The sequence below is a fragment of the Marmota marmota genome, unplaced genomic scaffold, assembly GCF_001458135.2.
Source record: "Marmota marmota marmota unplaced genomic scaffold, marMar, whole genome shotgun sequence".
Lineage (NCBI taxonomy): Eukaryota > Metazoa > Chordata > Mammalia > Rodentia > Sciuridae > Marmota > Marmota marmota.
The window spans coordinates 7794511-7820440 of NW_026000185.1; the positions used below are offsets into that span (position 1 = coordinate 7794511).

General features: G+C 55.0%; 3 protein-coding genes across 11 annotated transcripts in view; 2 read left to right on the forward strand and 1 right to left on the reverse strand.

The window, feature by feature from the left end:
- Window positions 1-15880, forward strand: part of Unkl (unk like zinc finger) — a 37422-nt gene extending 21542 nt beyond the window's left edge. For 7 of the 8 annotated variants that reach the window (XM_048789404.1, XM_048789409.1, XM_015490976.2 and 4 more), the window contains 6 exons: window positions 1875-2052; window positions 10669-10761; window positions 10936-11163; window positions 12046-12242; window positions 12344-12598; window positions 13352-15880. In XM_048789404.1, coding sequence (XP_048645361.1) covers window positions 1875-2052; window positions 10669-10761; window positions 10936-11163; window positions 12046-12242; window positions 12344-12598; window positions 13352-13507 — 1107 coding nt within the window. In that variant the 3' untranslated portion in view covers window positions 13508-15880. Of the gene's footprint in view, window positions 1-1874; window positions 2053-5382; window positions 5529-10668; window positions 10762-10935; window positions 11164-12045; window positions 12243-12343; window positions 12599-13351 lie in introns of those variants that run through there. The other variant, XM_015490978.2, reaches the window with a different exon arrangement.
- Tsr3 (TSR3 ribosome maturation factor) overlaps window positions 10518-25930 on the forward strand; it is a 17201-nt gene continuing 1788 nt past the window's right edge. The window contains exons 1-2 of the mRNA XM_015490609.2: window positions 10518-10524; window positions 13462-13466. The gene's annotated coding sequence lies outside the window, so the exon portion shown is untranslated. The remainder of the gene's footprint in view (window positions 10525-13461; window positions 13467-25930) is intronic.
- Window positions 15858-21403, reverse strand: Gnptg (N-acetylglucosamine-1-phosphate transferase subunit gamma). Of its 2 annotated transcripts, none has more exons than XM_048789410.1 (9): window positions 21360-21403; window positions 17266-17320; window positions 17112-17195; window positions 16942-17035; window positions 16755-16869; window positions 16601-16683; window positions 16400-16531; window positions 16241-16322; window positions 15858-16157 (listed from the first exon to the last, which is right to left on the reverse strand). In XM_048789410.1, the coding sequence occupies exons 1-9, from the start codon at window positions 21385-21387 to the stop codon at window positions 16060-16062; spliced, it is 771 nt and encodes a 256-aa protein (XP_048645367.1). In that variant the 5' UTR covers window positions 21388-21403; the 3' UTR covers window positions 15858-16059. The 2 variants fall into 2 exon arrangements, with proteins under 2 accessions (XP_048645367.1, XP_015346465.1); XM_015490979.2 differs by lacking the exon at window positions 21360-21403 and adding an exon at window positions 17902-18056.

Consider the following 25930-nt stretch of genomic DNA (forward strand, 5'->3'; position numbering starts at 1 on the left):
TGCAGTTCCCCATGAGCATGCACCCAGAAGAGCGAGAGCAGGGCTGGCATGGAATCCACACCCACGTCCACAGCAGCACTATCCACATGGACCAAGATGTGGAGATGACTCCAGCACCTGCTGGTGGATGAGTAAAATGTGGTCTGTCCTTACAGTGGAATATTACTCAGCCTTCAAAAGGAAGGAAATATGGATGAAGTTGAGAGACGGAATTAGCTTGGCCTGTCATAACAAAATACAACACACAGGTTGCTTTAGATGACAACGTTTATTTCCTTACTGCTCTGAAGTCTAAGATCCCGTCTCCATTGTGTGTGCATCCTGAGGCCCTGCCTCTCTCATCAGGACAGTTGTGCAGGGGCGCCCCATATCCTCATCTCACCTAGCTACTCTTCACAGGCTAGTAGTTGCCTTGGGGTTGTCCACAGGAAATTTGGGTGGACACCTCAGTCTCAGACATCATGCTGTGTGAAATAAGTCAGCCTTGGAACCTGAGGTCTGCAGGCAGCTGTGCCCTGGGAGCAGGAAGAAGAGGGGAGGCGGGCGATGGGAACCCCAGTCAGGGTTTCGGGGGCGAGCTGCAGCTGGGCAGGGGTGTGCAGGGTGCTCAGCAGTGCAGTGACACCAACACAGGGTGCATGTGAAACAGTCAGGGTGGCAGATCTTGCACTGTGTGTATTGCACCACCAAAAAAAAAAAAAAAAAAAAGCAGATAAAGCTGATGTGAGAAGGAGGGATCCGTTGGCAGCTACTCCCTGGCCCCAGCCTGCTATTGAGTCCCGTTGAGGGGACCCTGCCCTTGACACTGCTGCTTTGGGAAGAGGACAGGTGTGGGTGTTCTTGTGGGTGGGGCGGTCTCCTGGCATCTTGCAGGGCTTGGAGTCAGCAGGTGCTTCCCTGCTCCCAGCAGGCTCAGCAACATGGGCCTCTTGGGTCCCTCAAGTGGGGCAAGTGTTCTACCGCACAGCTACCCCCAGCCTTTGTGGTTTTTCTTTTACTTTTCTGTCTTTCTTACATAACGAGGGATTGAACCCAGTTGTGCATAACCCCGAAGCCAATCCCCAGCCCTTTATGATTATTGTTATTTTGTAATTTCGAGACCAGGTCCTGCTAAGTTGCTGAGGCTGGCCTTGAACTTGTGATTCTCCTGCCTCAGCTTCCCAAGTCACTGGGATTACAGCTGGCCACTGCACCTAGCAGGCTTTTCTTAGCTAATAAAACCCCCTGTGATCTGAGCTGTTGCACCACCACCTGGTAACTTTTCCTGCTATTTTGAAGCAAAGTCCAGGCTGCATTGGGTTCTAACTGCAGAGGGTCAGTGTGACTGGCCCTGACGTGGCCAGGGTCTGTGGCCACTGTGGTGGACACAGCCTTCCACAGCCTTGCACTCTGCTTGGTCCTCATCATGGCATCTTGTCTTATGTGGAGTGTTCTCCGTGTGGCCAGGTGCCTGGTGGTGTGCTTTTTACCTTCTACCCATCTAATGGCTGTGGCTTGTCTGGGTCTCCCTTTCTCAGGGGAAGAGGTCACAGGATGGTGCACATGGCTCTCTAGTCATATCCTGAGGCACTGTCCTGCATGCATGCAGGTCCAGGCCATGAGAGTGGGGAGGGGCGGCCCCCCAGCCTGGCCTCCACTGCTTCTGCACCTGCTGGAGGGAGGTCCACCTGCAGGCTTCTTTTAAGCATCATTTCCTGCAGAGGAGTCAGCAGACATGCTCTGGGTGTGTTTGCTGCCCGCGGGGCACACTGGGGTACACAGTGCACAGCTGGAAGAGCCCACTCCTCACTTCTCACTCTGGCAAGAGGAGTGCACCGCGGCTGTCTGATGTCATGTGCGGCTCCTGCTCATGTTGTTTGTGTGTTTTTGAACAGAACCACCTCGCTGTGTTTGCAGTGGTTCACCCGCTGGCCCCCAGCGTAAGCTCCAGTGTGGCGTCCAGCCTGGCGTCCAGCGCTGGCTCAGGTAGCTCTTCCCCCACCGCTGTGCCCGCCCTCCCTGCCCGCGCCCTCCCGCCGGACCCCGCCGGCAGCACCGTGGAAGCGGTCCTAGGTAAGTGCAGACCTTCACTCTTCTCTCCAGGCCCCTCGCCCAGCACCTTGTCCACAGGCCACGGAGCCTCTCTGTAGAGGCCGCGTGTGCTCAGTCCCCAGCTCTGGGCCCCCAGCTCCCTGAGGCTGAGGTGCTGTGGGTGTGGGAGGAGCCCATCGCCTCAGCCCCAGCGGCCACCAAAGGGCCAGAGCAGATGGTGCCTTCCAGCCCTGGGCTGCTGCAGACTGCAGAGAAATGAGCACTGGCGTGTGGCTAGGAGGGCAGCGGAGGCGGGCAGTGCCAGTAGTAGGGAGGGGAGCCAGGACAAGGTCTGCAGCCAGCGCACAAGCTCCCAGCGCCCAGCTTGGGGGAGGTCATGGCCAACTGAAGCACTGGGTTCTGGGGACTGATGGCTGATGTGGTGGAAGTGAATGGGTGAATGTCAGAGGCCCGACCCAGAGCCTGGGCACAGGGCGCAGAGCCAGAGGGTGAGCCGTTGCCCAGGGTCGGGGCCAGGGCTGATTGAATGGACCGTGGTGCATCCATGGAGAGTGACACTGGGATGCTCTGAGTCCCTGCTTCCCATGATGTCCAGTGCCCAACTGGCCCCAGCCTGTGTCTTTGTCCCAACAGTGAGGGACAGAGGGAAGGATGGTGATTGTGGTGATCTGAGTCCTCTGTCCCTGGTTGGCTCTGGCGCAGGCCCAGCCCAAGCTATGGTGGGGGATCTGGAACTTGCCAGAACCTCCTTTCCTATCAGGCTCAGGGAGGGAGGAGGGCTTGGCACTGGGAGGACACCAACCCTTGAGCATGGGCCAGCACAGACCCGCTGGGGAAGCAGAGCTGGACCAGTTGTTTGCCTGTGTTGAGGTCCCACATGGATGCACAGGCTGGCCAGGTGGCCTGCTCTGAGATGTGTCTTACCCAGAGGGACAGCAGTCACTATGGCCGAAGCCTTTCAGTTACCACCCCCGTAAACACCAGCCCCGCTGTGGCTCCATTTGGTGGGAAGATCAGAGATGATGCCCCCATGGCAGCCAAGAGGGAACCTTCCAACTGCCACTCGGGTCACAGACTGTGGACCCCAGAGGCACTGTGGACCCCAGAGGCACGGTGGAGACGATCCTGTCTTCCATGGTGCCCACAGGGGAAGCCTGCTGGCAAGTGTCCTGCTAAGCCCCCCGTCCTCGGGCCCACGCAGCTCTGCTGGGCACCTCAGTTTCTTGGAATCTGCACTGCCTCACAGAGGCTGGGCCTTCCCACCCTGCATTCACTTGGGGTAGGGTCTGACCCTTCCAAGGGTCCCTTTTCCATGTCACCAGGACGTCCTGTGGCCAGCACATCATCCCAGCAACCCTGGTAATCCTATGTGGACTCTGTTGTGGGTTGGCTTCATCTGCTGGAGAACCTTCTGGAATTCAGGACTCATCCTAGCCCCATGAAGCCACAGGCAGCGGTCTCTGCTGCTGAGTCTGGGCAGGGGGCAGAGGCTCCCAGGCCCAGCATCCTCAGCAGGTGGGATGCTCTGGAGTGGTTCCGGGAGGGCCTGCCACAATGTTGCCTTCTGTGAGGGCCCCAGCAGGCTGGCCCAGTGCCCTGTGGATTGCATAGCTCCAAGGCCAGGAATGGCTTCTGCCCCTGCTGGTCAGACCAAGGGTGTGGAACCCTGTATTCCTGGGCCCTCCATGCAACAGTAAGCTCCAGTCAGCGGGCATTCCTTAGAGCCGTGTTACCTCTGGTGGCAGCCGAGTGTTTTCTTCTGAGCAGAAGCAAACCCACCTGTGTTTACTTTTGACCCCCATCTTGGGGTCAAACATGTTGCTCTTGAACCATGAAGAAGTTCACATCATGGTTCATATGGAGTTGCCATGGTGCATGATCCGGGGCTTCCCTGAGCTGCACCCTCACTCTACATGTCCCCATCAGAAGTTGGGAGGTCACCCATGAGGCAGGAGGTCAAAATCTGCAAGATGACAGAACACAACACAGGCTGAGGTCCCAGGAGGCTCTGGCTCCTGACACAGCCTTTCCCCGTCGTGGGAGCCAAGTAGTTCAAGAGGAGCAGTCTGCGTTGAGTGTTCCTGCTTCACACTCCTGAGACTCCTGAGACAGTGGGCTGTTCAGTGTGGGCAGTCAGGTCAAGAAAATTAGATTTCTTTGTCTAGAAGAGGATGCGGGGCACATGCATGTGGGGGTTCTTTTCCCCCACTTAAAAATGAGCCAAAAACCTATTGGCATAAGTGGCATGTTTCAGGGATTTTTAAAATAGATAAGCACAAATTCCATTTTAAAAATAAAGTCTATGATCCCCAGTGTAAAAGGAGTAATGGTAAAATTTGACCAAAACAGCAAATATTTGGGAAAATTAAATCCTCCCTCCCAGATAATGGAGGCCACATATGAGGCTGATCACCTGAGTAAAAAAATGGCACCAGGGTCCATGTACTTTCAAGGGGCAGAGAGGTGGCCCTACTGAGCACTTTGGATTGGCAGGTGTGTTTCTGGTCATTGGGTTCAGCCTCGGTCTGCTCCACCTCGTCACCCCTGTAGTGGCCTCAGGTTGGCACAGGGTCTCTGAATCACCACCCACAGGTAAGGAGGCAGATAGTGTTTCCTCAAGGCCCATCTTGACTCTGGCGCCGTTTTGGTGCTTGCTCTACAGTGAGCTTTTACTCCCCAGTGCCTCCTCCACTGTTCCTATGACCACCACCCCAGGTCTCAGTGCTGCTGCATCTTGACAAGAGCTAGTCTTGGAAGGTAGCCAATCCTCAGCTGTCTTGGCCCAGGAGAGGCTGCCGAGGACCCACTTCCCGGGGCCCAGGGCTCCCCCTGCCCAAAACTCGCAGCCCTGCTGCCTGAGACCCTTCCTGTGCTCGGTGGTACCGGTCACAGGAAGGGTTTGGGGACCAAGAGCGTGGGCTGGATGGCTTTTTCCCGTGGCGGTTTAATTCAAAGCACGTGGCGCGTTAAGGAAAGGTGAAAGGAGCGAGGAGCTATGGAGTGACTGCTGCTTCCAGATGGCCTGTTTGGGGTCTGGCGCTGGCCCTGCCGCCGGGTAGATTTCACTCTCTGCAAGAATAGGCCTCGGATCAGAACCGCGGAGCGCAGGCAGTGCACCGGGAGCGAGGAGCAAGGGCGGGCGGCCCGTGGGGTTCGCGCGGGCCAGGTGTACCCCGGGGCAGGCGCTGGGCTCCCAGGCCGCCGTGGCCTCCGCAGAACGGGGCGCGCCCGCGAGCGAGCGCCTGCCTCGGCGGCCGCGTTCCACGCGCACCTGCTCGCCAGGTGCTGCGAGCGAGCGGGGGCGGGCCGTCACGTGGGCGCGGGGTCGCCGTGGGGGCGGGGCCGTCACGTGGGCGCGGGGCGGGGCGCGGGCCGGGTTTGAATGGGCGGCGGCGGCGGCGGCGCGGGGCGACCGCGGACGGTGAGTCAGCATCGGCGGCGGACCTCGGGTGCCCGTCGTCTCCGCACCGTCAGGCTGCTGCTCCTCGTCTCCCCAGGTGCGCGTCCCCCCCTTCGCCACCGCGGGCCCGTCCCTCTCCCCGGCCACCATCCCCCCCGTGCGATTCCTCCTCCCGGGACGCGCTTTCCTTCCCAGGTGCGTCCCCTTCTCCACGGGCGTCTCTCTCAGGTGCGCATCCCCACCCTGGTGCGCCTCGTAGGGTCCACGTTCCTGGACCAGGAGTGAGCCGCGAGGTCAGGGCCAGGTTTTCCCGGGGCTGCGCGACGAGGTACACACACGTGTCTCCACTTCGGAAGCCTGTCTCTGCTGGGATGCTTCTGTAGGGGCCTCGCCCCCGGGGCCCTACCGCCCTCTCGGGACCAGCCTGCACCCCTTCTCCCAGGCATGCCTGACCTGCTGCGCGTTGCTCTGCACTGCAGCTCAGCTGCAGGTGAGCGCTTGCCTGGGGCTCCTTCATCCCCTAGTCGGAAATGCCTGCCGCCTGCGCTTAGCCAGGATAGTGCTGGGAGCAACCTGGAGCTTCGGAGGTTCCCCCTTCTGCCTTTAGCACTGTGTGGTCTAAGTGGCTCGTCCCTGTTGTCCCTGCCCCTGGGGGCCCCGCAGTGCCTTGTGAATGCTGTGTCATCTCTGGAACAGCCGGTGCCAGAGCCATTACTCAGCAGCTTTCTGCTGACTTCTCCTTGCACCCAGGCGGCTTCTGGCGGTTTAGCAGGTTGGTTCTGGGTCAGGTGGCTCCCACAGGCTTCACAGGGCTTCTGCCATCAGGTTCACCTGGAGTTCCAGTGTCTTTAAAAGTGGGTCCTTAAGAATGTTCCATGTGGGTCTGACCTTGGGAGCAGAGGCAAGGCAGGAGTGGGACTGCTGAGGACGCTAGCCAAGTAGTGTCCTCCAAGCTGCTCTGAGCAGTTTCCAAGGAGCAGTGGAGGCCACGGATTGAACAGGCCCCCCAGGTTCCGTCCGCTGGTGACCCTTCCCTAAGCTAGACTGCAGCTGAGGGCTGTCCCAGTTTGGCTCTGCTGTTACCTGCTGAGAGCTGTGCCGCCTCTCCCTAGGGGCCCAGCACCCTCCTGCTGAGTCATGGAGGGGCCTGACCAATTCAATCATTCATGGGGAAGAAAGCCCCCATCCTTTCCTTTGTGCCTTAGTTCATCAAAGTTTCTGGAGTTCTGTGGGGGTGGGGTGGGTTGTGTAAAGCATGGGGGTGGGCAACAGGACCTCCTTCACCTCATCCCAGGATTTCAGGTGCAGAAGCTACCACCAGGCTACCAGCATCTGGTGTATGAGAGGTGGGGGCAGGCAGGTGTGCTCTGTGAAGGATCGGGCACTTGTCCTCGGCCTGCCCACTCCAGCCAGTGCTGTTGTGGGCTGCATGCAGAAATGGAAGCAAGGGCATCCCATGCAGTTTTGGATGCTGAGCAGATCTAGGACTAGGGGGTTGTTCTTCCTAAGTAAAGCTGAGTTTGGTGCTGCCCTCAACAGGGAGCAGGGTGGAAAATCAAGGGAGGGGCCATGGAATGCCTGGACCAGCACACTAAGGGGCTTAGGCTCAGGCTCTGTTCTTTCTAGAAAATTGGGACTCTGGGATGTGATGGGTTTCACCACAGAAAGGTCATCCCAGAGCTGGGCGTGGTCATGCACGCCTGTGATCCCACTTAGGAGACTGATCTAGAAGGATCCCAAGTTTGAGGCCAGCCTGGGAAAGACCGTGTCTTGAAGTAAGAAGGGATGGAATGTAGTTCAGTGGTAAAGTGCTCCAGGGTTTGGTCCCCAGTACCAAAAACAAGTCAAGTCACCCTGTGGGTTGCAGGCTTGGGGCAGCTGCAGAGCCGGCCATGTGAAGTCTGGCCTGGCTGGTTTGGGTGGAGGGAGGAGTGCCTCAGGATTCCCACAGGGCTGGGCTGGTATAGCCCTTAGGACCTGCAGTGCACCCGCTCTCTGGAGACCCCTGAGGAGTCACGGCAGTGGTGCTGCAGAGCCCCCAGGCTTTACCTGGTAGGAGCCCCCACCCATGCTGGGGACTGTCCAGGGCGTTGGGGGTTAGGGCTAGAGAAGCCACTGTGTTGGGTGTGGACCAGGCTGCAGGAGAGGGTGGAAATGTGGAGGTGGGCCCTGGGGGTGAGGAAGCTCTGCAGAGGGGTTGCTCTTGCCAGAGGTGGGCAGGAGGATTAGGCCCTGGTAGCAGTGTAAAGGGGCTACTGCACATGGCTGCAGGGCGGGGAGCAGTTGGGGGGCAGAAATGAACAGAGAGGCTCAGGGAAGACTGGGGTGGCCTGGTCGAGGAAGCACAGAAGGGTCTGTGGGGTTCAGCTGGTCCTGGTGTGAGCTCACAGCATGGGACAGAGGGAGATCCGTGGGTGGAGGGAGCGTTGGGACACTTGGGCTGGGGTCTGTGAAGGAGAACATAGTTGAGCAGTGTCACCAAGTAAAGGTTGGGTTGTGACCCCCAAAAAGACATGGCCAGTCCTAAGCCCCAGTGCCTGTGAGTGTGGCATAATTTAGAAATGGGGTTTTGCAGATGTCAGAGTTCAAGAAAAGGAACTAGAGGGGACCCTGACATGGTCACTAGCATCCTTAGAGGATGTGTGGGTGCAGACATTCAGGAGAGGCTGAGGATGGAGCAGAGACTGAAGCTCTGGGGCCATAAGCCCAGGACTACCTGAGCCCTCAGGAGCTGAAGAAGTAGGAGGAGCCCTACCCCCAGACTTTGCCCACATCTTGACTTTGGACTGGCAGCCTCTGGACTGTGGGAGGTCATGTTCCTGTGGCTGGGAGCCCTGTATGTGGCCCTCTGCTCACTTGAGGCCCGGACACCAATAGCCCTTTTTCCCTGTAGAGCAGAAGGACCCCAGAAACACAGCTCAGAAGTGTGTCCACCATAGGGAAACATCCAGGAGGCAACAGACCTGTTGATCAGGGAGATGTGTGGTGCCCTGGAGCTGCCCCTGGCCAGTGCCCTCCATGCCCTACTCTGGCCTCTGCACTGGGTCTCTACTGTAGCCTCTGCAGGCAGGCTGTCTCAACATGCCTGTCTTTTGCTGTGGCCCTCAGGGCAGCAAGGTGGAAGCCCGGGCCGCATTGCCCCTCCTGCATCTTGCCCCTCCATCTCTGGATGAGACATTCGAAGTCCTGGACCTGTCCTGCCAGTGGCCTTCCCATGGGAGTGGCCGGGCCTTGGCTGCAGGCCAGCCTCTGCCTCCACTCACAAGGCCTCCCTGAGGGATGAGGTCCCTGATCACCATAGTTCTGGCTCATTGGCATTGTGGTAGGGCGGTGAGGACAGTTTTCACCCAAGTGACTGAGCTTTGCCTTGGTGCCCTGACAGTTCTCAAAGCAGAATCCAAGGGAACAGTTTCTTGCAGCACGGCTGCGTGTGAGCCAAGCCCTGTGCTCTGCTTATGGATGTAGGGACAGGTTCACAAATACAGGAGGGAACTTCTGGCCATGCTGGGTCCACCACAGGCCTCATGCAGCCATAGGCGAGTGTCGAGGCATAAGGTCTGTGTGCTGCTTGGACTTGGCAGCGTTTGGCCACCTCTTTGTGGGGCTCCTGGGTGCCAGGCATCAAGTGAGGGGTGCTCTGTGGCTGGCTCATGTGGGCCTCATGGGGGCTGACCTGTGCCCACTGTACCGAGGGATGAGAAGTGGATACCAGCATGACAGGGGACAGTGAGCTGCCTCAGGGATAGACCCCAAGTCTCCCTGCCCCGAGCCCATGCCCAGTCTTGGGTGCAGCTGGGACTCCAGCAGCACCTGCTGGTGGTGGGGATGGCATCGCTTATGCTGTGGGTATTCTGTCCCTGCATTTTAGTTATTCCCAGCCTTGCTTTGGGCTCGCCTCCCCCATGGTTCTTGGGATGACCCTGTGCATAGAATAGGCATCTGCTGGCCCTTCTGGATGGACACGCCTCCCCAGGAATCCTGGCCACCCTTGGGCTCATCCAGCTCTGTGTTGGATCCAGGCCCATTTGGGACCTGGGGTTGTGGTTGGTTGGTAGCCGCCTCTTGTCCTCTACCAGGCACTGTTTACTCTGGGTATAACGTGTGATGTCACTGTTGGACACACCCAGGGGACTTGATGACACCTGCACCAGGCCGCTGGAGGGGTGGGCTGAGGTGATGATTTCACGAGCTGTGTGTTGCCCTGGTGGTGCCCACAGGCAGGTGTGATGAGGGTCCCCAGGTTGTCACCTCACTGTGGAGAGGAGGGTTGGAGGCCCTTCAGGGCAGGCAGTTAGGGGTGGCTTGTGGCTGCACAGAGTGGGATTCAGTGTTAGTGGGGACTGAGGGGTCCTGCAGCCAACAGGGGTACAGGTTGGGCCACACAGCTGAGGCCCCATAGGACTCCAGAATAAGCCAGGAGGAAGGTGCCCACGAGACCACTGTGTGCCCTGTTCCCTGCAGAGCTCTTCTGCGGACTTGGCTGTGACTGCTGGGACAGTGATGCTGCTCTGTGGGCGTGTCCTGGCGGCCCCCTCTGGTGGCAGCAAAGGCTGTCAGACCCCAGGGCCAGTCCTTCAGATGCACCCACTCATGCTGCATGTGCTGCAGTCTTGGGAGTCAGATGTGGTCCCCCAGCCAGTGACCTGATCCAGCCACTGAGGCAGCCGCTGGACCTTGGAGGAGGCCACAGCCCTGGAGGCAGGAAGGGAGGGGCTGAGCCCTGACATAGGGCAGGCAGTTTCTGGGGTCAGCGGTCCTGCATCAGGGCACTCCGTCCTGCAGGAGAGGGCCAGGCACCCTGCTAGTGTTGGTGCCTCTGTTCCATTAACAGGCAGGCCTCAGAGCATCAGAGGAGGACAGCTAACAACCTTGCCCCTGCCCGCTGGGTTGGTGGCAAGGGCAGCTTCTGCCCCTAGGACATGGGTCTGCCACAGTCCCGTGTAGGGTCCTGGCCACCGCGCAGCCATCAGCCTCAAGTTCCCCCTCCTGGAGATCCTCTCAGAGTTGAATCTTTACTTGGTCTGATTTGAGGCAGGATCGGGAGGGCAGGAGCTGGGTATGGGGGCTGGAGCGTCCTCATCCTGAGGGCCTGGGCTCTGGAGGAGAGCATGAGCCCTGCTGGCCACTGGCGCCCAGCCCCCAGCAGCCCTTGGGCTCTGGGTCTTGCTCCAGGCCGGGCAGGGTGAATCCCTGCATTGGCCCAAAGGTTCTGTGAGTGACGTGGTCTGGTCTCACAGGTTCTGCCTTAGACCTGCGTCTCAGTGACGTCAACATCGCGTCTCTAGATAAAGACCTGGACGAGCAGGATCCCTGTGACCTTGGATTGTCAGGTGGGCACACTGAGCTGCAGCTGCCCTTGCCACACCTGCAGAGTCCACCTGGCTTGGGGCCTCCTAACCCTTGGCGGGCCTGGGTGAGGGTGGGGTTTGCCACAGTCACAGCCCCAGTCACAGCCTCCTACCAGGGCAGCACCTCCCTGGTGCTCATTTGGCCTCCTTTGTCAGGTCCCAGGCCGCTGGCAGGCTCTGCGCCAGTCACCATCCCGGGCTCCCTGCCTCGCTCACCATCCCTGCAGTCATCCTCATCCCTGTCCACCTCCCCGCTCAGCTCACTCTCCCAGTCGCTGCCAGGGCCACTTGTCTCCTCGGCCATGACGCCCCCCCAGCAGCCGCTGCCCCTCAGGTCAGAGCCGGCGGTACTGGGCTCCGCAGCCTCGTCCTACGGCTCCTTAGGTGAGTGCCCCCTGCCCCACCATCACTCCCGCTGGCTCTGGTGCTTGGAGTATGTCTCAGGTGCTCTTGACCACAGGGCACCCCACCTGCCTGGAGGGGGCAGTGCCACACTCGACCCACACCATGCAGGAGACTAAACCAGCGTGGCGTGCTGGTAGCTGCTTGCGTGGGCTGTGTGCCGGTGGGTGGGCTCACTCAGGAGGGACCTGCTGCCCCTGGTGGTGGGGGTCTGCTGCAGAGCTGGGATTGAGTCCCTAGGAGGTGGGTCCCTGACAACAGCCCTGGGAACCCCCTCACCTCTCCATGAAGAGGGATATGTCCTGCGGACCTGCCACATTTTAAAAGAACACAGTTTGAGATGAGGTCTCGCCATGTTGTCCAGGCTGGCCTCAAACTCGGGGATCCTCCTGTCTGGGTCTCCAAGTAGAGCGTGGGTGTCTAAGTGGCTTGGTCCCCCTTTCTGATGTCACATGAGTAGCATATGTGGCCCAGGGAAATAGAAGCTCCTTGGTCAGGTCTGCACATGGAGTGCTTGGAGAATGGCTGCCCCATATGCTGTCCACAGGAGCCCTGAACTAAGTTCCTTTCCTGTCTCGTCTCCCGAGGGATGGGGCTGTGCCTCAGTGGCAGAGCTCTTGCTGAGCATGCTAAGGCCCTGGGTTCAACCCCCAGCTCCACAAAAAGACTCCCCAAGGGGTTAGGAAGCAGGCCTGCTGGAAAGGCCTGGTGTGACCAGCACTGTGGCCTATGCCAGTTCCAGAACCTGTCCTGAGCTGGTGGAACCTCCCCTGGGGGAGCTAGTCCTGGAACTGGGCTCTGTGAGGGCAGGAGCACACACAGAACCTCCCAGGTCTCTGCACAGCACCATTGTCTCCATACCAGGTCTGAATGGTGTTCCTGGGAGCATCTGGGACTTTGTCTCTGGCAGCTTCTCTCCCAGTCCATCCCCCATCCTGAACACTGTCCCTGCCTCAAGTGCAAGTCCACACAGTGCGGAGCTGGCCCGGGTCAGGCGGCAGCTGGATGAGGCCAAGAGGAAGATCAGGCAGTGGGAGGAGTCTTGGCAGCAGGTGAAGCAGGTGAGGCAGTAGGCACTTGGGCGGGGCCCAGCCATGTGGGTGAGGCAGTGGGCACCTGGGCAGAGCTCACCCTGCTGCCTCCACCCATCCTTGGGTTTCAGGCCTGTGACGCCTGGCAGCGAGAGGCTCGGGAGGCTCAGGAGCGGGCCCGCATGGCGGACAGCGACCGGCAGCTGGCCCTGCGGAGGAAGGAGGAGGTGGAGGCCCAGGTCCAGCGGCTGCAGGAAGAGCTCGAGGGCCTGGGCCTGTCCTCACTGCCTGGGCTGCGAGGCTGTGGTGACGTGGGTGCCATCCCTCTGCCCAAGCTGCACTCCCTGCAGAGCCAGCTGCGCCTGGATTTGGAAGCTGTTGACGGGGTGAGAGCTGGGGTGTGGCAGTGCCAGGAGCTGTGTTCTTGGAGGGATGGGGGCCTGCCTGGCGAGGGTCTGGTGCTACTTCTGCCCCCCCCCCCGCCCCGCCCTGGGTACCTCCTTTCCCGCCAGGCTGGCCCCTGCCCTTCACCTTCATGCTCTTCCCCTGCTTCTAAGTGCTGGCAAGCAGGAAGCTGTGCCCTCCGTGGAGAAGGTGGGCCTGTCCACCTCAGGGGGCAATGGGAACTCTGGGCCCTTCCTAGGAGTGATCACACCAGGTCCCTGGGCCCCACCTTTTATCCCGCCTTTTTGGCATAGCACAAAACTCACCCATTCAGCGTGGCTGGAAGCCCCTTTCACACCAGGTCATCTTGTGGAGCCTCTGGCAGGTTCTGTGGCCCTGCTTCCCCCTCCAACCGTGGCCAAGGCCACAGCTTGCACCAGTCTGGCTGCACCCGCTTGGTCAAGGGTCCTGCTTGGCCCACATACTGAATACCAAGCTGCTGCACCTAGGCCCAGTCGTCATCCTAGCCAATCCCTCCCCTGTAGCTGTAAGTGGCTCAGGACCGGCTGGCGGCTCCCCTTTGTGGGGCCCCTGGCCAGGTGTCCACTCAGCCCTGATGTTCTGGGCACCTCTGATCCTGAAGCCGCAGCTGCTGTGTCTTCCTGGGATGCTGCCCTCTGCCTGGAAGACCCTGGGCCCACTGGGCTCCACTGGGCAGGTGGCCTCAGGCTGAACCAGCCGTTCCTTCTCCACAGGTGATCCTCCAGCTCCAGGCCAAGCAATGTGTGGCCTGCCAGGAGCAGGCCCCTAGCACCGTCTTACAGCCCTGCCAGCACCGTGTCCTGTGCGGGCCGTGTGCAGCCAGTGCGCCTGAGTGCCCCTGCTGTGAGGGTCAGCCCCTTCCCTGGTGACCAGAGGTGGGGCCTCATTCCCTCCAGGGCATGGGTGCAAAAAGACTGCAGAGTGCCACAGTCACGTCTGGTGCCACCATCAGGACGCAAGTCCATGCCTGTTGCTACCAATGGCCTTTGTGGCACTTTTATCACCCACCACATCCCACTGGTGTCTTCAAGGTATTCTCCAAACCCTAAAGCACCGCAGAACCCACTTCCTGTCCCCGTGGTAAGCACCATGGAGGCCAGGTTCAGTGGCACGGTCCTGATACTGCAGTGGCCAGGCCACTGGGGGGTCTCTTCAAAGCACTTTGTAAACCGAGGAATTTAGTTTTAAATCTTATAAGCTGCTTTCTAGGTCCATGTTTTTTAATATATGATAACATGAAGCTTTATGTGTACTGTGAACTTGAACTTTCCCATCAGTTGCTGTCAACTCATAGTGTGGTGAATATATTAGATTTCATATTGTGAACTACTTATGAAATGAACATTTATCTAGTAGTAATGCCAACCTAGGATTTTACATTTTCAAATCAAGTGCAAACATAGTATTTATAAGCAGAGTGATTATTGAGATGCGCGTTTGGATGTTCTCGACTTTACCTAAGGAGCTCTTTCCCGAAGTGTGCAGGGCATGTGCACCTGGCTTTGTTCTGGCACAGAATAGACCCAAGCACTCGGGCCCCTTTAAGTGCCTGTGCCTTGCACAACAAGTGAAGGAATCGGTTCCTTTGGTTTTTGTCTTCTCCTGGAGGCTCTGAGGGCCAGTGTGGTCTCAGGAGTGTGCACCAGAAGGGGTGGATGTTAGGACTCTCAGATCCATGCTGTAGACAGCTGTGTTCCTGTGGAGCTTCTCAGATATCTGGGGCACCCTGGTTCTTCTTGAATTGGGAAACCTGCACCTCCCACACTGCAACTGCCCACAACTCCTGCTGACCTGACTCGAGAGACTGCAGTGGCAGTGCATGGTGTCCAGGGTGATGGCATTGGTGACAGTCAATTGAGTCGTACATCAGTTGTGATTAGAGCTCAACCATGTGACCAGCAAGGTGCCTCTGCGGCCCGGGGCCCCAGCTCTGCCATGCTGCCCCTGCTCATCAGCTCCTGGGGCCACAGTGGTGCCAGGCAGCCTGGCCTCAGACTGTGGCAGGAATGCTGCTAAGAACAGTCTGAGGTGCCTGGGGAGAGAAGAGAAGTCTGCCGTGTTTGCAGACCTCACCTGGGTGAGCAGAGGGACATCTTTCAGGTGCACTGTGGGCTGGGTGCCTCCTCCCAGGGCTTTGCCAAAGACTTTAAGTAGCATTTTCTAAAGTGCAAAGTGACTAGGTAAACATTTTTATCAGTGACCAAATTAGAATGTATTTAATACAGTAGACTATTTAAAAGCAATTTCTAATATAAGACAAACCGATAGAGAGATTCTGTCATTTCAAAGGAAGTGAATCCGTGACGTCCCACAGCTAGTCCACTACAGAAGGTACCTATGGACGTGGGTTAGTGGCGCTCCTGTTTCTTATCAGTGATGACCTGTTAGCTCAGTACCTAGACATTACATATATTTTGTGCTACTGTTTTTGCTGTTTATTTTTGTTAATATTTATGCACTTGTTTCCATTTTGGGCCTTTGGTCTTTTTGGAGATAACAAGACAAAATTTATTACTGGTGTCTAGCCTAAACATTTTCAAATCATAGACCTAAAACTCAGCTGTTTTTAATGGTTTATCTGTAATAAGCTACTCCGGCCAGCTCTTTCTGTGGAATTTGGCCAGTGTTCTCGTGAGTCTCCAGTGCTGCTTCTGGGGTGGGGATGGTGGCAGAGGTGAGGGGCCACAAGGCAACAGCTAGGACAGCAATGGTGCTGGCCTCTGTGCACTGGCTCTTCTGGAATCAGGAGGGCACTGGAAATAGGTATGCAACAAGAATTGCCCAGGAGTGGGTCTGCAGTGCAGGATCCCAGGATGCTACCCACTGATCTGTTCTGGGCGCCCAAGAGCACAGCAGTTGGGGAGGCTCAGGGTCCCGTGGGCAGGTGATGGCGGTGGGGTCCTGGGCTAGGGGTGCTGAAGCCCTGTGGTGACTCTGTGCTGGTGTTCCTGATGTCTATCACCCTCTAGTGTTCAATCAGTGTCCCACACTGACTGACTAGCCATGGGGGGGGTGCAGGGTGTGGATGCTCCCTGTGGTGTGTCCAGCACTTAGCTGAATGTGCTGAGTCGGATTATCCTAACCCAGAAGGTCGTATTTATAATGTGTGATCATTTACTTGTAGAGGACCATTTAAAATTGTTAACATCTGTTTAAATTTTTTTACACTATATGCAATGGTTTACAGAACTCATGGAATTATTTTTATCAGTATGGGAATTAATTAAAACTTTGAATCTTTATTTTGTCTGTGTTTCTCAGCACAATGCCTGGCCAGCAGGTCCTCATGGGTGCCTCTGCCTGGTGGATAGGCTCGGGGGAGCCTCATCTTCCCTGCATAGGTGGGCTCCAGGGCTCTGCCTGCCTGCTGCAGGACACAGAGGCTCTGCACTGTCTCCTCCCGCCCACGTGGCTGCCCACGTCAGGAGGTGTTCCCACGCAGTCCTGGATCACCTCTCAGCTGCTCTGAGACCCCGTCTGTGGGAGAGTGCTGGCCCAGGTGCTCAGAGTGGGAGGTTTCTGCAAGACACCAGGCAGGCAGTCAGGTCTTGCCCCACGGGCAGCAGACCTGAGGCGGGCTGGGGGCCCTGGCCCTGGCTGACCTGTGGGCTTGGCATGAGGGATGTGGTGCTGGCTCAGCAGACTGGCAAGCCTCTTTATCTCCTTTGACAGTTCTGAGTGTGCCTGGAACAAGAGTTCCAGTGACAGGTGAGACCCCTGTGGGAGACACCAAGACTAGGAACCCTGCCCTTTCTCTCTACCTTCTTACAGTTGTCCAGGGTCTCAAACCCCAGGCCTGTTGTCCCTCCTTCTTGCTGGGTGGGTTCCTTTTCTCCTGGACCCTTTAAGTAGCCAGCATCCTCAAAAAGTGCCCTCAGCGATTTCTCATAGCCCTGAAGGTGGAGGAAAGAGATGGAGCACCGATTGGGGGCCAGCAGGGGGCCCCACTGAGCCTCACTCACCTGTGGAGTGATCAGGTCATCAGCCAGTTCCTGCTCCACCTGTCCCCACCGCTGCTGCAGGGCCTCTGGCAGGGTCGGGTACACTGAGAACCCAACAGAAGCCAGGCTCAGCTGAGTCCCCATGCCCCAGCCCATCCCCCATCCTGAGTCCTACCTAACAAAGAATGGGGGTGGCAGACAAGGGGGGTCTCAAAGGTCAACGCATAGACGCAGGTGCTTGGCTCAGACACATGGGCCAGTCGGTTGCTCTTCCCACAGGTAAGCTCCACCTGGGGAGGGAACCTCAGTGGGTGGCTGAGGGAGGACTAGGCCCTCTACCTGGGTACCCGCTCAAGCCCCACCTTGCTCTGCCGGCTCCGGGAGCGGCAGGAGTCACCGTCCCGCATCCACATGCCTGTGAAGGTGTTGTTGGTGATCTCCCACTCCTGCCAGATGCTGGGGAGGAGGGAGCATGTGAGGCAGGGGTGGGGACAGGGCAGGGCAGAGCCTCCCCATCCTCTGCCTTGCTCACCCGAGGATCCCACTGTAGGCGTTCCAGCGGAAGGTCTGCTCATGCTGGGTCACGTTGTGGAATGGGCAGAATTCATACTTGTACCTGGGGGCAGAGGGGGTTCGGGATCCTCGGGTCTGCAACACCCACCCCCTGCAGGCCTACCGGTACTCACGTGGACTCCACCAGGCTGAAGCACTTGCCAGAGAGTCTGAAGAGATGCGCAGGCCCTGGAGAAGGAGAGGGCTACGTGAGTCCAGCACAGACCCGACACCCACCAAGCCAGGGGACACAGGCAAGGAGACCAGCAAGCACCAATCTCCTTTCCCCATAGAGCCAGGGACAGCCTCCAGGTTGCCACCAACAAAAAGCACCATTAAGCCCGCCACACAGGCTCTGTGATGTCCACGTCTCTGTAGAGACAGCAGGGCTGTGCTGTGCCCAACGCCACTCTTAGCAGGGACGGTACGCCCATGGCTGCCCAAAGAGTCACCAGGTAGGACTGGGAAACAAGCCTTGGTGTGCAGGACTTGAAGGGCAGGTGCAGGCTCAGGAAGATAGGAGGACCAGTCCACAGAGATGGGCAGAGCTTTCTCAAAGGACCAATTTTCAACAACAGAAATCACGAGGCATACAAAGAAACAAGAAAACGACCACCTAAAAGAAAATTCTACCAGAAGAAAATGGAGTGGGCTGGGGTATGGCTAAGTAGTAGTGTGTGCCCCTTCATCCTGGGTTCCCTCTGTGCACAAGGAACTGCATCTTGGCGAGAAGTTGCTGCCAAAAAGGAGAAAGCAACTAAGGTGCACACCTGGCTTTCTGTCCCTCATTTTTTAGGTGCTGCAGCAGTGGCCTCTCCCGCCAGACAGGATCTCCCACTCCTGGGCTCCAGTGGTCCTCCTGCCTCAGCCTCCAGAGCAGCTGGGATGTGTGTGTGCACCACTGTGTTAGCCTATAGTGACACATTTTATCACTACCATAGAGGTTACATAGAACACCCTTGAGTCATACACATCGACTGTTTTGGTCCTGGGGATTAAACCCAAAGGTGCTCTATCACTGAGCTACGTCCTCAGCACTTATTTTTCATTTTGACACAGGATCTTTGTAAGCTGCCGAGGCTAACCTCAAACTTAGAATCCTCTTGCCTCAGTTTCCCAAGTCACTGGGATCATGGGTATGCACCACACACGGCTATAAATCTGACTTGAATTTGCACCAACTCCACCAACTCAACTTTACTTACAAACAGGAGCTACTCTTGCACAGGTCCATCAGGCCCGGCTCAGCCACCTATGTTACAGCTCACGTCTCGACTTATGCTCACAGACGTATAATTAGTTTTTATGCATTTGTTTTCTAATTATACAAAACAGAGGACAGCCTGGGCCTGTTTGCCCGTGTACCTACCTCTAGTGGAGGACTTCAGCCTTCACCAGTTACTGGCCAGGGCCTCTACTTTCAGCCAATAGGTTCCATGTAGCATTTCTGCTAAGGTGGGTCAACTAATAACAAAACCCCAGGGTGCTGCTTATCTAGGAATGTGTCCACCCTCTTTTGGTGGGGGTGCTGAAGATTGAACTCGGGCGTCAAGCATATATTCTGGAGCTTTGATGCCTTAAGAGACTTTTTTAGCTCCAAAGACAAATAGATTGAAAGTGCAGGGATGGGGAAGACATGGAGCTGGGTGGCTGCACTGACTACCTCAGAAACTGCTAAACAACACTGCATGTGGACCCAGAGTCAGCTCGCCAAGCTGTGGCGCTGGGGCTGGTGGGACGAAGGGGAGGCAGAGTTCCACCATCAGGCTTGGAGACACCATTCTTCTACCTTTATTTTTCTTGCAGGGAGGTATTGGGCATTGACCTTGGAGCTGTGACCTAGCCCCAGTCCTTTTGCTTATTTTGAGACAGTTGTTGAGGTTGGCCTTGAATTTGCAATCCTCCTTCCCCAGCCTTCCAAGGGATGACAGGCATGTAGCACAACACCCAGCAATATTCCACTTCTAAGGGACGTGAACCACACTGTGAACCAGTGGACCTCAGCCGTGTGCACACAGTTTTTCAAGAACAAGCTGCATGTCCCACCACAAAGCCAGCGCTATTCCACTTGGACTGCAACTAGAAATCAAGAGCAGAAGGCTGGACAGTCAACGCTGCTTCCTCTGCAGTGCCGGGTTTGCCTGAGATGTGCTAGGTACCCACTCGACCACTTTGCTATCCCCACTGAAAACCGTCGGCACATGATTATGCAGTGGGTCACAGAAGATGAGACAAAGATACCAGAACCTACAGGAGGCACCTATGGGATACAGCAGAAGTAGTAAGACAGAGACAACTGCAGAGCTTTGGCCAGAAAGCAAAGTGAGCCAGGCACGTTGGCACAGGCCTATGATCCCAGTGGCGCAGGAGGATTGCAAGTTCAAAGCCAGCCTTAGCAACTCAGTGAGACCCTGTCTCTAAATAAAGATAGGAAAGGGCTGGGGATGTGGCTCAGTGGCTGAGCACACCCTGGGTTCAATCCCTGGTACCAAAAACAAAACAAAAACCCCTCATACTGACTTCACATGCCTAGAGCAATTCGAAAAAGAAAAGCAAATTAAATCCTCAGGAAGCAGAGGGAAGGAAATAATAAAGATCAAAGCAGAGCTAAGTGAAATACAAAAAAATAAACCAAAAGTTAGTTCTTTTGGAAAAAGTCAACAAAATTGACAAAGCTTTAGCTAGAATGAAACAAAGGGAAGCCTCAAATCCTTCAAACCAGAAGTGGAAGTTGAGCTATGCTACCAAATGCACAAACAGAACAGGGTTGTGTGAGAGGATACTCTAGACAGTAACACAGCAGCATACACCAACCCAGGGGACTGCACTGGGGACACCCTGGCTGGTAAGGAGATAGGTGACCAGACTTCCAAAACACTTCCTAACCCCTCTGCACGGCCTGTATTTCCAGCCAGAGCAGACATCATGCCAAATGTCAAACTGCAAAACAACATGTTGAATGTATGCTTACGCTAAAACCTAGGGGGTGTGGGGGGCCTAGGAAACCAGCCAGGTAGAGTGGCTCACATCTGTAGTCTGAGCCATGTGGGAGGCTAAGGTAGGAGACTGGGGCCAACTGGACAAGACAACAAGACCTGTCTCAAAACTATGTAAGTCAGTGGTAGAGCATGTGCCTCACGTGTGCAGCTGGGTTTGTCATGCCTCAGCACCACACAAGACACTGGCAAACTGAATCCAGTATGTTAAAGGATTATACACGGTGAAGTCACCTTCCCCTCAACAAGGGGAAAATCAGTGTAACATACCACACTTAACAGAGTGAAGGGAAACCTTGACTTAAATTGATACAGTGAAAGTACTTAACAAAATCTAATATGCTTTCCCAATTGAAAATACAGGGGTAATGGAAGGAACTTCCTGAGAAAGACGGGGACACACACCCCAGCTGACTTCAGGGTGAAGGGCTGAAAGCTCCTTAAGACCAGGAGCAGAATGAGGAGCCCTGAGCACTGCCCTACCATGGTGCTCCCTAGCAGAGCAGCTGAGTGGAGGGAGGACAGGGATGAAGTCTCCTGCTTGCAGATGCCACAGCTTCCAGGAAGAAACTTTAGGTGCCAGCAAAACTTGCCCGGCCAGCCTAATGGTATTCATCTGTATTCCCAGCTGCTCACAGGCTGAGTCAGGAGGAGGCAAGTTTGAGTCCAGGCTGCACAATTTAGAGATGCCCTGTCTCAAAATAAAAAGGGGCTGGGGATACAGCTTGATGGTGGAGCATGCCTGGGCTTAATTCCAGTACTGCACAAAAACCCCAACCAAAACTGCACTGAGCCATCCAAGTCCATTTATAACAGCATCAAAACATTCAGGGGAGGGATTCAGAAATAATCCCCTCCAGGAGGGGAGGGGGAAAAAAAAAGTACACCCAAAATTGCAAAATGTTGCTAAAAGAAACTAAAGACATGCATGGAAAACACTGGTGCTCTACTCCTGAGCTATTTTTTAGTTTTAAGTGGACACATTTTTATTTTTATGTGGTGCTGAGGATGGAACCCCCAGCCTCATGCATGCTAGGTGAGCTCTCCACCACTGAGCCCCAGCCCCAGCTGCCCAGACCTTTTTTATACTTTATTTAGAGACAGGGTCTTGCTAAATTGCTGAGGGCTGACTTTTAACTCACCATCCTCCTGCCTCAGGAACTCTACCTGGCCTGATTTAATGTTTCTAAAATGACACTACTGGGGTTGGGGCTCAGTGGTAGAGCACTCACCTAGCACGTGCAAGGCACTGGGTTCCATCCTCCGCACCACATAAAATAAGTAAAACATAGGTATTGTGTCTGGGTACAACTAAAAAAATAAATAAATAAAAATGACACTACTCAAACTTAATATAGATTTAATGTAATTCCTATCAAAATCCTAATGACTTCTTTTCAGAACTATCCATTCTAAAATTCATACAGAATCTTAAAAAAAAAATTCTTGAAAGAAAAACCAAGTTGGAAGACCTCCCCCTAAGTGACATCAAGACAGTGTGGAGAGGCTATGGCTCAGTAGCAGAGCACTCACCTAGCACATGCGAGGCTCTGGGTTTGATCCTCAGCACCACATAAAAATAAGTTAACAAAATAAGGATTGTGCCTGTGTATAACTAAATACGTATGTGTGTGTGTATATATATATATATAAAGTTTATATAAACCATATATATGACAGTGTGGAACAGGTAACCCAGAAAGGGACCTGGACATATAGCCAAATCGTCTGACAAGGGGCCAAGGCCACTCAGCTGGAAGGACAAGCCCTCTGAGGCACACAAGGAAGGTAGATGTCCATGCACTGATCTATAGACACTAGCTCTAGACGGATCCACGAGGTTAAAACTACACTCCTGGAAGAAGATGGGGACGCTCGACAGGGACTTCCTGGACGTGGCACTGAAAGCAGATAACAGCAGCAGAGTCAGGCCAACAGACCTGAGAAGCGGGCATCAGGGGCCCATCCGGAAGTGCACCAGGCACATGCTAGGCTCTGGGCTCTGACCAGCCCCAACCGGAAGGGTATGAGGAAACGTGAAGGGCCAGCCATGGAGTGGGAGGGGACACCTGCAAACCACCTGACAAGAGCTTGACATGAAGAATAACAACAAAAAACCCAGCAATTTAAAGACCAGCAAGGACTGGAGAGCCATTTCTCTGATGGAGCCACACACACTACCCACAGGCACATGAGAAGGTGCTCACCACTAAAACCCAGGCGGATGTGCAACCTCTCTAACCACCCACTCTGGAGGCTGAGGCAGGAGGAGCCAGGTTCTAGGCCAACCTTGACAACTTAGCAAGACCTTGCTCAAAAAAGGAGCTGGAGATGTAGCTCAGTGGTAGAGCACCTCTGGGTTCAATCCCCAGTACCAAAAACCCACCCCAATGGGAAACTACTTTGGGGTTAAGACGGCTAGCAGCAAATGCTGGTGAGCATGTGGAGAAACTGGCATCTGAGCTGCATGTGGGAACTGCTGAAAAATTTGGCAGTCTTTCAGAAAGCTGAACAGTCACCACAGAATTCAGCACATCCACTGTGGTGGGGCTGGAAGCAGAGGCTGGGACGGCAGCACACTATGTCCACAGCAGCAGTATCCCCGGCATCTAGAACATAAGGTGCTTGTCAGACCAGTGGAGCTGCGAGGGAGTGGGCACTGACTTGTGCACAGCATGAACGGTCTGAAGATGCCTCCGAGTGCACCAGGCCTGGCTGACACCTGGCTGCCCATACCTGAGCACCCATCTCCTCCTCCTCTTCACAGCCCCCTTCCAAGAACCATAGCTGGGACTTCCCCCCACATCCACCACCTACCCACTGAGGATTCCTGAACAACTCTGCCCACTGGACCCACTCACAACTCCTTCGTGAATATCCCCCACCCTGAGCAAAACCAAGCTCATGGCCTGGCCCCCAGCCTTGGGCACCCCATCATAGTGAGAGACCCCACTTCTAAGGCTCCTTCAGCCATCCTCCCAGCCACTTGCTTCTGCCTTGCCCCCTCCCCAGATCCAAGGTCAGGCCCTGCCAACACCTAATCTTTCCTAGCCCCCACTCCTGCCCACCAACACCAAACCAAGGCAAATTCCTTGGTGTCATGCACATCTGCTGTGCCCCATCTACCTCTCCACACCACAGCAGCTCCAGATCATCCCCTCAACAGCCCCTGCCCATCTTGTTGCTGAGCTGGGGCACAAGGCTCCTAAAGTTGGTAGGGACCCCGGCCCCTGTGCTCCCGGGTCCCCTTCCTCCTCAGTATATCCTGCTGCTTTCCTTCTGAGACCTCCAAGCCCACCAGCAATGACCACCACATGTATTTCCGTTTCAGCCTAATTCTCTCCTTCCTTGGGCTGAAGTTGTGGTTCAGAGGTAGAGCTCTCGCCTAGCATGCATGAGGCACTGGGTTCAATCCTCAGCACCACATAAAAATAAAATAAAGGTATTGTGTCTGCCTATAACTAAAATAAATATTAAAAAAAAAAAGATAATGCCTCCCTCAGTCATAAGGGGGTATGTGGGGTGCCATGTTGCCAATGCACTGGCTCTAGGTTTATAGTCAAAGAGAAAACAATTAAAACACACACACCTGCCATATGTTGAAGGAATGTCAATGCAAGAAAAAATTAAAGTGCACACATCTGACTACACAGCTACAGAAAAATCTATTCTGGAAAAAGGACACCACATAACAAAATGAAAAGACTGATGAACTAGGAAAAATTATGTAACTTACATCCAAATGAAGTGGCACAGTCCCTAACACAGAATTCCCAGAAAACACCAAATTAATGGAAACTCAAGTAGAACAAAATGGAATGACTGTGCGCACATGTCTGCACATGCACACAGAGCCATGGTGCTTCTGGCTGCTGTCTGGCAAACCTGTGGCCAGGAGTTGTATAGGTGGAGTACAGTGTTGCCACTCTCTTTTAGAGGCATGGCACAGCTTCTGTGGAGGGCAGTGTATCCACGGCAAAAGCTCCATGAAGGCACTCTTGGGCCAGCAATTTGCCTCCAGAACATCTTCTGGAGCACACCTAGGCAGCTGCACAGACCAAGCCCCACTACAGCAGAACCTGCAGCACCAGTCTACACGCAAACCCCAAAGGCCATCCGCTGGAAACATGGGAAAAATTACGGTATACAATGGCGTGTTAGAAAGGGAGAAGGCAGCAAAAGACTCAGCAGAGAAAAAAAGCAATTCATGCTGGGGCTGTAGCTCAGTGATAGAGTTCTATGCTAGAATAAGTGGGTCTCTGGGTTCCATCCTCAGTACCAAAACAAATAAAAACACCCCACAACCAAATATAAGGTAATCCACAGAACAGGGGAAAAGATTTGCAAACCAAGCTGTGCACAGTGACACATGCCTCTAATGTCAATTACAAGGGAGACTGAGGCAGCAGGATCCCAAGTCTGTGGCCAGCCTGGTCAGCTCAATATAATTCCATCTACAAATAAAAAAGGGGCTGGGGATGTAACTCAGTGGTAGAGCATGTATTTAGCATGTGTAAGGCCCTGGGTTCTCTCCCCAGCACCAAAAAAAAAAAAAGAAAAATTAAAAATACAAACCTTGAGAACATGATGCTGAATGCAATATGTCAGACACAAAAGGACACAAATTACAGGTATGCCACCACTCACAAGGTACCTACAGTGATCAAATTCAGAGACAGCAGAATGACTGCCAGGCCTAGGTGGGGAGTTAGTGTTTGATGGGCAGTTTCTGGCTGGGAGTATGAGAAAGTCCTGGAGATGGAGGTGGTTATGGCTACACAGCAACCTGATGGACCTAATGCTGCTGAATCTGCTCACTTAAAAGTGGTTAAAATAAAGCTGCGAATGTAGCTCTTGCCTAGCACCCAAGGCCCTGAGTTCAATCCCCTGGGGGCCTGTCCTGGAAGGGTGCATCTTTCTTCAACCTTGCTTCGGCTTCCTGACCTCACCTTAGCTAAGCAGCTTTCTTCCACTGGGTACTTCCCCCATCATGTCCTACCTCACCAGGGTCCACAGTGCTAGAGTCAGCCATGTATGGACTAAGATCTCTGGAGCCATGAGCCCCCAAATAAGTTGTCTCTACTCTAAGTTGTTCTTGTAGGGCATTTTGGTTACAGTGACGAAAACGCTGATTAAGACACTGCTCCCCACCCACATGGCATTTTCCATGCCCATTCTATACAGTCTTTCTTACTTCCTGTCTACTGCCCATCCTGCACCCTACTTGCAAGGCCAGCTCCATGAGAACAAGCACTGGTATGTGCTGTTTACTTCTGCTATCCCAGCACAGGTCCTGACACACACAGGTGTTCAACAACAAATCCTTGGGTTTCTGTGTTTTCTCCCAGCAGACCCCTGGAGAAGAATGAGGAGTGTACAGGGAGGCCATCAGAACAGCCCAGGGTTTCAGTCCCCAACTGGCTTGAAGGCTTGGCCTTGTGGAGTTGAACAGAAGGCAAGTGAGGTGTCCTCACTGTCACAGGCAGCACTGTCCTGAGAACTACAAGGAAGTTCTGCGTGAGACTATTTCTAACGATCAAAAATGTAAACCACCTGAATTCCTGCAAGCCTACCAAGGTTTAGACTACCCAAACAGCAAGTGAAAAGAAAACTTAAACCCATCACCATGAAGACATACAGTGAGTAACGGCGACAACGACACATCAGCCAAATACTTCTATAGTACTACCGTTAAAAGATTTTAGAAAGAGCAAAGATCGCAAAACCTTACTACACGTTTTGTACGTGTGCACTATCGGAATGAAGGCTCGGGGACGCCTGTGGAAAGACACACACCAAAGCG

What these genes read in the sequence shown, in the direction of transcription:
- Gnptg (XM_048789410.1), bottom strand. Translation starts at nt 21,387, where the DNA reads ATGGAACCCAGTGCCTTGCACGTGCTAG. An exon ending in ATGACCTGATCACTCCACAG is followed by an intron (nt 16,532 to 16,600) that starts GTGAGTGAGGCT and finishes CTCCACCTTCAG; the next exon opens with GGCTATGAGAAATCGCTGAG. An exon ending in CCCTGGACAACTGTAAGAAG is followed by an intron (nt 16,323 to 16,399) that starts GTAGAGAGAAAG and finishes CTCTTGTTCCAG; the next exon opens with GCACACTCAGAACTGTCAAA.